The sequence below is a fragment of the Salmo salar genome, chromosome 04 (assembly GCF_965601325.2).
Source record: "Salmo salar chromosome 04, fSalSal1, whole genome shotgun sequence".
Taxonomy (NCBI): domain Eukaryota; kingdom Metazoa; phylum Chordata; class Actinopteri; order Salmoniformes; family Salmonidae; genus Salmo; species Salmo salar.
In genome coordinates, this window is record NC_138294.1 from 62693396 (window position 1) to 62705465 (window position 12070).

General features: G+C 45.0%; 1 protein-coding gene across 6 annotated transcripts in view; it reads left to right on the forward strand.

The window, feature by feature from the left end:
* The window catches only part of LOC106603510 (cytospin-B), a 185683-nt gene that overhangs the window by 108002 nt on the left and 65611 nt on the right, over positions 1-12070 (forward strand). For all 6 annotated transcript variants that reach the window (XM_014197290.3, XM_014197289.3, XM_014197288.3 and 3 more), the window contains 3 exons: positions 751-2321; positions 9493-9700; positions 11987-12060. In XM_014197290.3, the coding sequence (XP_014052765.3) occupies positions 751-2321; positions 9493-9700; positions 11987-12060 (1853 nt within the window). The remainder of the gene's footprint in view (positions 1-750; positions 2322-9492; positions 9701-11986; positions 12061-12070) is intronic.

Here is a 12070-nt window from a genome sequence, read left to right on the forward strand (position 1 = left end):
TGTGTGTGTGTGTGTGTGTGTGTGTGTGTGTGTGTGTGTGTGTGTGTGTGTGTGTGTGTGTGTGTGTGTGTGTGTGTGTTGTTTATGGGGTTATACAGTAGCCTACTTTATCTCTTCTTGCCCAGGCTGTGCAGTATTCTGTGCCCTCTGGGGTTGATAGAAGTCAGTGTAGTGTCACCAACACAGCGCTCCCTTTGTGTCTGTCCACTGACGGGTTGCTTTGTGCTGGAACGTTCCACGTGCCCCAGACCATTGTCATCCCTGGTAACAAGAACCCCCCTGTGTCTGTGTTGCTGTTTGCTGATTATTTCAAAACAAACAATAAAAGCCTTTCAGACAGCGTCCTGCTCACGCGGGGGATGAATCAGTAAAAGCTCTTCTTATTAGAGAGAGAGAGAGAGAGAAAATACCAGTCAAGCCCTGTGGATCAACTGAAATGCCATGCAACTGAAGTCTGCCCTGTGTTTCAATGGCCACAGTAACACAGACACAGTGTCAACCAACCAGCCATCACAATAAAAAAGGGATCGATGAATGGATGATTGACCCCTGATGATGACAATCACAGCATCATATTAACACAGCATCACAACTGAGCTTCAATCTGAGTGTGAAATTGTTTCTATTGAATCGTGAGGACATTACAGACATTAATCAAATGCATTACCACTTTTACTAGTGGATTTTCATTAAAAAAATAAGAAGAAAGAAAGCAGAAGGCTGAATGTATGTTTTGATTATATTTTCCAGGTATTCAATCAGGATCTAAGAAGTCTGGAATCCCTGCCCCCAGGGAGATCCCCCCCACCATGTCCAGAGACCGCGTGTCACTCAGGGACCAGTTGAGGACCTCCACGAACAAGAAGATGGTCCCCAGCGCCAGCACCTCCAGCCTGGCCACCCTAGCAACCAAGCACCAGCGCGGATCCACCACCACAAAGCCCAGGATAGACGCTGAGGGCTCGGAGAGAGGCTTCCTGGAGTGCCAGATTAAGGAGCTGCTGGCTGAAGCCAAGGCGAAGGAGTTTGAGATCAGCAAGCTGAGGATGGAGCTGCAGCGCTGCCGGGGGAAAGCCTCGTCGTCCTCACCTCACAACACCCCCTCCATTCCACCTGAGGGTGCCCCCGAGCAGGGCCAAGGCCCATCCCAGCAGGCTACAGACGCCCAGGCCCTGGTTGGGGAGCTGAGGGAGAAGAACGGGAAGTTCCAGAGGGAGCTGGCGGCTCTGAGGGAGGAGAACCAGGTCCTGAAGGAGAAGCTTTTCTCCCTGGAGTCCTCGCCTGCCTCTCCTCTGTCCAACAACACTACCACCACCACCAGCCCCTCCAAGCACTCCATCAACGGCCTCCCTTTAGACAACAACACCACTCCCCCAGCCAAGTCAGCCATACCCAGCCCGCTCAAAACCTCAGTCTCCTCCAGCAGTGACATCACCAAGGGCTCGCCCTCGCCAGACTCCTCAGAGTTTGAGAAGATCCCGTCGCGGTCTGACTCAGTGAGCAGCAGCGATGGGGGCTGTGGTGGTGTAGGGGTTGTAGGTGTGGGGAAGGGTCAGGGTCGCGACCCCTCAGTGGAGAGGCTGACGGAGCAGATCCAGAAGATGGAGGAGAGTCAGCACAGCACGGCAGAGGAGCTCCAGGCCACACTACAGGAGCTGGCTGACCAGCAGCAGGTGGTCCAGGAGCTGACGGCTGAGAACGAGCGCTTGGCCGAGGAGAAGGGCCTCCTACAGACGTCGCTGCAGCAGCAGAGGGAGAGGGTGGAGCTGCTGGCCCAGAAGAACGAGGCCCTGGCTGGGAGGCTGCAGGAGGCAGCCCAGGCCCAGAGCGGGGACGAGGACCGGGCAGCCGAGCTGGAGCAGCGCTACACTGACCTGGTGCAGAGCTCTCGCTTCGAGAGGGAAAAGCTGGTGGACATCCAGCAGCAGCTGACGGGGAGCTTGAGGGCCCTGGAGCAGGAGCACCAGGAGGCCCAGGGGCAGGTGAGGTCCCTCAGAGAAGAGAGGGACGGCCTCCAGTGCCAGGTGGAGAGGGAGGAGGAGGCCGGGGGTGAGATGACACGGGCGGCTGAGGAACACAAGGCGGCAGCGGACGCCCTGAGGGTGAAGAACGGACGGCTCAAAGCCCAGGTGGACATAGAGAGGCAGAAGGTTGGGGAACTGAAGGCCATGCAGAGTGCTGGGGACAGCACAGAGCTGCAGAGGCTGCTGAAGGTGGCCCACGCTGAGAGAGACAGACTGGAGGGGGAGGTAACAGGGCTGCGGCAGGAGCTGCTACAGACCCAGACCGACACTGAACATGCCCAGGGACTGCTCTCCAAGGTGGGTGGGACACCAAGCCATATAGAATAGAATAGAGTAGAAACTTTATTTCTCACCAAGGTGGGTGGGATACCAAGCTACAACTTATCCTCTGGCAGTCTGTAGCCCTAAATCGTCATTTTACCTTCTTCAGTGTAGGCTGTAATTTATGGATCTTGTGATGTATTATTCTACAGCAGTGGTCACCAACCTTTTCTGAGTCAAGATCACTTTCTGAGTCAAAATGCAAGCCGAGATCTACCGCTCAGATTTTTTCTTTTTTTAATGACACAAGCCACAAATAATAACAACGCACGCTTATCAAATGTGCATTTTATGGCTTATAAAACCTTTGAACAAAGACAGTGCTGAATAACAACCTAAACATGAATTTACTCATAAAAACATCAGCTCTTTGCTGTATTCCTTGAGTCTCTCTCTAGTCTTTGTCTTAAAGTCTTATTATCAACTTTGCTGTGCGTTGGAGGCCTATTTTTACAGTCTATGGCGCAAGGAAAATGTGCAGACACGGATCTGGGCTATCTGATTGGCCAGCTGTAGGCCTATACTGTAGGTGCACTTGATTTGCTCTCTGGGCCTGCCGGGAACACCTTGCTTTCCCTGGCTGTAGGGCTTCTGAATCAAGTGCACCTACTGTCAACAGCGCAAAACAAGTAAAAAAAAAAAGGATCGCAAGTCTTTATCGCTGGGTTTTTTACAGAAATGTTTGGTGATTGACTAGGAATGGCTTGGAGATCACGATCGATCAGCTGGTGACAACTGTTCTACAGTATGTACAGGTAACTGCCAAAATAAAGGAAACACCAACATAGTGTCTTAATAGGGTTTTATACCACCACGAGCCAGAACAGCTTCAATGCACCTTGGCATAGATTCTACACGTGACTGGAGCTCTATTGGAGGGATGAATCGCCATTCTTTCGTGAGAAATTCCCTCATTTGGTGTTTTATTTTGTTGATAGTTGTGGAAAACGCTGTCTCAGGCACCGCTCCAGAATTCGAGTGTTTAATTGGGTTGAAATCTGGTGACTGAGTGACCATGGCATATATAGTTTTCATGCTCATCAAACCACTCGTGCCCTGTTGATGGTGGCATTATCATCCTATGGGGGCATAGCCATGGTAGCCAAAATAATGGCCTGCCCAGCATTTTTATACATGACCCTACGCATAATGGGATGTTAATTGCTTCATGAACTTAGGATGCACAGCTGTGTGGAAGCACCTGATTTCAATATACTTTGTATCACTCATTTACTCAAGTTTTTCCATTATTTTGACAGTTACCTGTACATTGCATTCGGAACGTATTCAGACCCCTTGACATTTTCCACATTTTGTTACGTTACAGCCTTACTCTGAAATGTATTAAATTGTCTTTTTCCCTCATCAATCTGCACACAATACCCCACAATGACAAAGCAAAAACAGGTTTTTAGATTTTTTTGCAAATGTATAAAAAATGTAAAACTTAAATATCACATTTACATCAGTATTCAGACACTTTACTCAGTACTTTGTTGAAGCAACTTTGGCAGCGATTACAGCCTTGAGTCTTCTTGGATATGACACTACAAGCTTGGCACACCTGTATTTGGGGAGTTTCTTCCATTCTCCTCTGCAGATCCTCTCAAGTTCTTGTCAGGTTGGATGGGGAGCGTCGCTACACAGCTATTTTCAGGTCTCTCCAGAGAGAGTCCGGGCTCTGGCTGGGCCAATCAAGGACATTCAGAGACTTGTCCCGAAGCCACTCCTGCGTTGTTTGGCTGTGTGCTTTGGGTTGTTGTCCTGTTGGAAGGTGAACCTTCGCCCCAGTCTGAGGTCCTAAACGCTCTGGAGCAGGTTTTCATCAAGGATGTCTCTGTACTTTTCTCCGTTTACCTTTCCCTCGATCCTGATTAGTCTTCCAGTCCCTGCCGCTGAAAACATCCCCACAGCATGATGCTGCCACCACCACGCTTCACTGTAGGGATGGTGCCAGGTTTCCTCCAGACGTGACGCTTGGCATTCAGGCCAAAGAGTTCAATCTAGGTTTCATCAGACCAGAGAATCTTGTTTCTCATGGTCTGAGAGTCCTCTAGGTGCCTTTTGGCAAACTCCAAGCAGGCTGTCGTGCCTTTTACTGAGGAGTGGCTTCCATCTGGCCACTCTATCATAAAGGCCTGATTGGTGGAGTGCTGCAGAGATGGTTTTCCTTCTGGAAGGTTCTCCCATCTCTACAGACGAACTCTGGAGTGCTGTCAGATTGACCATCGGGTTCTTGGTTACCTCCCTGACCAAGGCCCTTCTCCCCCAATTGCTCAGTTTGGACGGGCGTTCAGCTCTAGGAAGAGTCTTGGTGGTTCCAAACTTCTTCCATTTAAGAATGATGGACGCCACTGTGTTCTTGGGGAGCTTCAATGCTGCAGAAATGTGTTTGTACCCTTCCCCAGATCTGTGCATCGACACAATCCTGTCTCGGAGCTCTGCAGATTATTCCTTCGACCTCATGGCTTGGTTTTTGCTCTGACATGCACTGTCAACTATGGGACCTTATATAGATAGATGTGTGCATTTCCAAATCATGTCCAATCAATTGAATTTACCACACACAGGTGGACTCCAATCAAGTTGTAGAAACATCTCAAGGATGATCAATGGAAACAGGATGCCCCTGAGTTTAATTTTGAGCCTCATAACAAAGGGTCTGAATACTTATGTAAATAAGGTATTTCTGTTTTTAATTTGTAATACATTTGCAAAAATGTCGCTTTGTCATTATTGGGTTTTGTGTGTAGAGTGATGAGAATTATTATTTTTTAAATCCATTTTAGAATAAGGCCGTAACAAAATGTGGAAAAAGTCAAGGGGTCTGAATGCTTTCTGAATGCACTGTATATACAGTATGCTGTGTTATACAGTGGGTGGGTCTACTCCTGGATGATGATTGGTTAAAACCGCATTCCAACCGCTGTCTAGTCCACAAGTTACCACCGGCTAAAGCTATAATGTTGAAATGCCTATTCACTCTGTTCCATCTCACTGCGCAAATCCACTGTCTTGTCAGCCCAGCAAGGCAATTTATAAACTTGATCTCCACTATAAAAAGCATCTAGACATTATCTCCCATTTATTTTAAAACTAGCATTTGTTTTTCAACAGCAGAGATTTGTATAAACCTTATTGTCTCTCTCTCCAACATTTGCAACTTCGTTTCAGTATTGAAATTCGATCTCCAGCTGTCCCATAGTAATGAACATGTCGGGACGAGACATACAGGTTTTCTCTGCCAGTCTAAATCATGAATCAGCTGGCATTGTTTTTATGGATATATACAAAGAAATGTCAATAGAAAACAGGTAAAACTAAACAAAATGCAGCTAGTTTGCAGTCTTTCCAGCATCAGTTTGAAGGGATTGTATTAGATGTGTTGTTGGCTAGCTCCTCTGAACAACAATGTCCTGACCAGAGAGCACATTTACTATGCCAGGTGAAATGCACATCATTAGCTTGTTGTTATGGATGTATCCAAATAAATGTCACTAGAAAACAGCTTAAACAAACACAAACGCAGCTACCTTGCTGTTATTCTGGCTGCACTGTTTGACATGATTGGAAGTTAGCCGTAGTTGGCTAGCTAGCAAGCAAGGGATAAGAATTTTGCCAGCCAGTATGGCAATGGAACATTTAGAACAAACGACTGGGTTTAGTACAGAGCAAAAAGACTTAACGACTGTGTCGCGTCTCTGGCATCCGAACAGATAGAACCAACGTCCAGCCAGCTTGGGTAGCAACCTTAGATTTGTGTCGGGACTATATGCTATATATGCAAAAGTATGTGGACACCCCTTCAAATGAGTTGATTTGGGTATTTCAGCCACACCTGTTGCTGACAGGTGTATAAAATCGAGCACACAGCCATGCCACTCCATAGACAAACATTGGCAGTAGAATGGCCTTACTGAAGAGCTCAGTGACTTTCAATGTGGCACTGTCATAGGATGCCACCTTTCCAACAAGTCAGTTTGTCAAATTGGTGGGAACGTGGAAACGTCTAGTGGAAACGTCTAGGAGCAACAACGTCTCATTCGCTAAATGGTAGGCCACACAAGCTCACAGAGCGGGACCAGAGAGTCCTGAAGCGCCTAGCGCATAAAAATATTCTGTCCTCGGTTGCAACAATCACTACCGATTTCCAAACTGCCTCTGGAAGCAACGTCAGCACAAGAACTGTTAGTCGGGAGTTTCATGAAATGGGTTTCCATGGCCGAGCAGTCGCACACAAGCCTAAGATCGCTATGCCAAGCATTGGCTGGAGTGGTGTAAAGCTTGCCGCTATTGGACTCTGCAGCAGTGAAAATGCATTCTCTGGAGTGATGAATCACACTTCTCCATCTGGCAGTCCGACGGACGGATCTGGGATTGGCGAATGCCAGGAGAACACTACCTGCCTCAATGAATAGTGCCAACTGTAAAGTTTGGTGGAGGAGGAATAATGTTCTGGGGCTGTTTTTCATGGTTCGAGCTTGGCCCCTTAGTTCCAGTGAAGGGAAATCTTTTCTTTTTTTTGTCCTAAGACAATTACAGTTTCAAGATACAATACTTGCAAATATGTACAGTTCAATAGGGAGAAAACAACACAAAAACAAAATGAAATAACAAAAACAAAAACAATAGGATACAAATGAATAAGGACAAAACCAAATAAATTTAAAACAAATAGGTTTCAGTATTTCCAAATTCAATCGGCCTATTCAAATGTCAATCTCAAAGGCTACCAACCCAGAGCCACATAGGAATGTAAAAGGTAGACAGAGCAGGGCAATCCCATCACCCATCCACAAGACCAAACATAGTTGTTAAATTAGGCTAGGTGAAGGGAAATCTTAACACTACAGCATACAATGACATTCTAGACAATTCTGTGCTTCCAACTTTGTGGCAACAGTTTGGGGAAGGCCCTTTCCTGTTTCAGCATGACAATGCCCCCGTAGGAGGACGCATGGCTCCCGACCTTCGCCTCTCCCGAGTTCGCACAGGAGTTGCAGCGATGGGACAAGACTGTAACTACCAATTGGATATCACGAAATTGGGGATGAAAAGGGGTATAAAGTACACAAAAAACAACAACAACAAAAAAAGACAATGCCCCCGTGCACAAAGCGAGGTACATACAGATCAGTGTGGAAGAACTTGGCTGGCCCTGACCTCACCAAATTGATCACCTTTGGGATAAATTGGAACACCGACTGCGAGCCAAGCCTAATCGCCCAACATCAGTGCCAGACCTCACTAATGCTCTTGTGGCTGAATGGAAGCAAGTCCCTGCAGCAATGTTCCAGCATCTAGTGTAAAGCCTTTCCAGAAGAGTGGAAGCTGTTCTAGCAGCAAAGGGGGACCAACTCCATATTAATGCCCATGATTATGGAATCAGATGTTCGACAAACGGGTGTCCACATACTTTTGGTCATGTAGTGTATCCCGTGGAAGGATGGAATAGTATGAATAAATTCATCAACATAATGTTATTTATGAAAATATGTCAATCATTATTTGAATATGTTAGTAAACCGTTGTATAAAAGTGATAATGCCCTCGAAGCCGGTGTTTGGAGGATATACAGTGTGTTCGGAAAGTATTCAGACCCCTTCCTTTTTCCACATTTTGTTACCTTACAGCCTTATTCTAAAATGGATTAAGTAAAAAATGTTCCTCATCAATCTACACACAATACCCAATAATGACAAAGTGAAAACAGTTTTTTGGAAATTTTTGCAAATGTATTAAAAATAAAAAACAGAAATACCTTATTTCCATAAGTATTCAGACCCTTTGCTATTAGACTCGAAATTGAGCTCAAGTGCCATCCTGTCTCTATTGATCATCCTTGAGATGTTTCTAGATATTGATTGGAGTCCACCTGTGGTAGATTCAATTGATTGGACATGATTTGGAAAGGCACTGTGTATATAAGGTCCCACAGTTGACAGTGCCTGTCAGAGAAAAATCAAGCCTTGAGGTCAAAGGAACTCTCCGTAGAGCTCCGAGACAGGATTGTGTTGAGTCACAGATCTGGGGAAGGACACCAAAACATGTCTGCAGCATCGAAGGTCCCCAAGAACAATTTAACCTCTGAGATATCAGACTACAGTTATACACAATACCTCATCTGCCATGATGGTTTAAATTAAATATTGTATTGCTAGTGAAGAGAAGCTTTGCGATAGTTCAGCACTTTCCCTCACCACTCTCCAGCATATGAGCAGATGTTCAATGAAATTGTTTTCATCTGCTTGTAGGTTCAGAAAGCCTGAGTGAGCAGTGGTTTCAACATCACAACATCACACTAATAGACCCTGTGCCGAGTAGTGCCCACACTGAGGTGATGCAGTCTTGGGTTAAAATAGTATTTGTTAGTAGTGGATCAGGAAGTGTATTAGCTGCAGCAGGAGACAAGGGCTTTAGACACTTAACTGTAAAATCAATGAGTCATCATCACCTGTTTACCCAGCAGCCAGTTACACTGTAGTGTAGGGTAGGCTATCAAAATGGCTTTGGAGGAGTTCCTGCTAGGCTATTGTGTCAATGAGTCTCTGTAGACACTGGCATGGCTAATGTCCAACAGCTTTTATCATCTTTTTTTTATTACGTCAGACTAGAAGGGCGTATTAGCAGGTACAGTCACAGAGTCATATGTAGATAGATCTAAGGCTCTGCTTACAGTAATGGGTGTGTCACTGTCAGTTGGTCTAAGTGATAAGCACACATGCCCAGACTTGAGGATGTCTGGTGGATTAGATATTAACTGTTAATGGTTAAGTAACCCTTTATTATCTAGTGATTAGGCTAAGATTAACTGTCTAATGCAATCGCAAACCTTGTGGAATGAAAAAATAAAATACAATAGGCCTATTCTGTCAAACATGCTTAGAAAAGTTAGACTTTTCTGCATTCAGAAATGCACCTGCTTTATGTTTGTAAAGGCCTTTCGTATTCTCCTTCCATCTTTAATATAGAGGTAATAGGTACGGACATTGGAAAAGTGGGTATACTGTCACATCAGACACAGCGCCATCTCATGGTGGCAGCAAACAGTACACTTGTAGAGAGAAGCCCCTTGATGGACCAACTAACCAATCATGTCAACTATACATGTGACTAACCAATCAGATGGTCTCCTACTATGTCCCAGGTGGAGGCTGAGTGCCAGCAGGTGGCAGAGCGAGCCATGAGCCGGGAGGAGGAGCTGAGTGGCCGGGTCAGTGCCCTGGAGAATGGGTGTCGGCAGGCCGACGGCCAGATCAAGGACCTGAAGGAGACCATTTTTGAGCTGGAGGACCAGGTGGAGCAGCAGAGGGCTGTCCACCTTCACACCAACCAGACCATCCTGGACCTAGAGTGTATGTTCACTAGTCTATATATCATCAGTCTACTACTGTACTACTTACTCTACCTCCTCCATCCTAACTTTTACTTGTTATAGGAGCACAGCACTCCTAAGCACATAGGGCCGGTTTCCCTGGCCCAGATTAAGCCAGCACCTGGACTAAATATGTGTAGCGGTATGCATTGTTTTTGTCCTTTTATTTGGTCAGTGGTGAGGCTCGCGACACATGGATTAAGTATGAGTTATAGATATACAGTCGGAAGTTTACATACACATTAGCCAAATACATTTAAACTCAGTTTTTCACAATTCCTGACATTTAATCCTAGTAAAAATTCCCTGTCTTAGGTCAGTTAGGATCACCACTTTATTTTAAGAATGTGAAATGTCAGAATAATAGTATAGAGAATTATTTATTTCAGCTTTTATTTCTTTCATCACATTTCCAGTGGGCCAGAAGTGTACATACACTCAATTCGTTTTTTGGTAGCATTGCCTTTAAATTGTTTAACTTGGGTCAAACGTTTCGGGTGGCCTTCCACAAGCTTCCCACAATACCTTGACTTTGTTGTCCTTAAGCCAAGTATGCTTGGGGTCATTGTCCATTTGGAAGACCCATTTGCAACCAAGCTTGAACTTCCTGACTGATGTCTTAAGATGTTGCTTCAATATATCCACATAATTTTGCTTCCTCATGATGCCATCTATTTTGTGAAGTGCACCAGTCCCTCCTGCAGCAAAGCACCCCCACAACATGATGCTGCCACCCCCGTACTTCACGGTTGGGATGGTGTTCTTCGTTTTGCAAGCCTCCCCCTTTTTCCTCTAAACATAACGATGGTCATTATTGCCAAACAGTTCTATTTTTGTTTCATCAGACCACAGGACATTTCTCCAAAAAGTACGATCTTTGTTCCCATGTGCAGTTGCAAACCGTAGTCTAGATTTTTTATGGCGGTTTTGGAGCAGTGGCTTCTTCCTTGCTGAGCGGCCTTTCAGGTTATGTCGATATAGGACTCGTTTTACTGTGGTTATAGATACTTTTGTACCTGTTTCCTCCAACATCTTCACAAGGTTCTTTGCTGTTGTTCTGGGATTGATTTGCACTTTTCGCACCAAAGTACGTTCATCTCTAGGAGACAGAACGCGTCTCCTTTCTGAGCGGTATGACGGCTGTGTGGTCCCATGGTGTTTATACTTGCGTACTGTTGTTTGTACAGATGAACGTGGTACCTTCAGGCGTTTGGAAATTGCTCCCTGTCATATGCATAGTAAGGGACAGACCAAGGCGCAGCGGGTATAGTGCTCATCTTCTTATTTTATTTCGAGAGAACACCAAACAGTTCCGTAAGGCACACGGCTATACAGAAAACAACCACCCACAAACCCAAAGGAAAAAGGGCTGCCTAAGTATGGCTTCCAATTAGAGACAACGAAAGAAACCATACTCGGCCACACATAGAAAACGAACATAGAAAATGAAAACTAGAACAAATCCCCTCTAAATAAACCAACCCCAAAACACACAAAAACAACACCCCCTGCCACGCCCTGACCATACTACAATGACAAATGACCCCTTTACTGGTCAGGACGTGACACTCCCAATGATGAACCAGACTTGTGGGAGTCTACACATTTTTTTTCTGAGGCCTTTTGATTTTCCCATGATGTCAAGCAAAGAGGCACTGAGTTTGAAGGTAGGCCTTGAAATACATCCACAGGTACACCTCCAATTGACTCAAATGATGTCACTTAGCCTATCAGAAGCTTCTAAAACCATGACATAATTTTCTGGAATTTTCCATGCTGTTTAAAGGCACAGTCAACTTAGTGTATGTAAACTTCTGACCCACTGGAATTGTGATACAGTAAATTATAAGTGAAATAATCTGTCTATAAACAATTTTTGGAAAAATTACTTGTGTCATGCACAAAGTAGATGTCCTAACAGACTTGCAAAAACTATAGTTTGTTAACAAGAAATTTGTGGAGTGGTTGAAAAACAAGTTTTAATGACTCCAACCAAAGTGTATGTAAACTTCCGACTTCAACTGTAGCAATGCAGATTGAACTGATAGCAGGCTCATAATAACCATACTATATAACGAGAAATACATTTTGAATGGATATAAATGATCCCTGTAGTTCCACTGGTAAAAGAGGTTAGATTTACCGAATGTATTTATCAGACTAAGAAATAGCTGCAGCAATGGCTACGTTTATGATATGTGTCTTTCGCAGATGTATTCTGTGGTTGATGTTCTCAAAGTAATGACATATTTATCTTTCTTTACAGACCAACTCAAGAAGCTGGAGGAGCAGAAGGCTGAAGTGGAGAGGCAGCTGAAGATCTTGAGTAAACAGATGAAGGTAGGAGTGA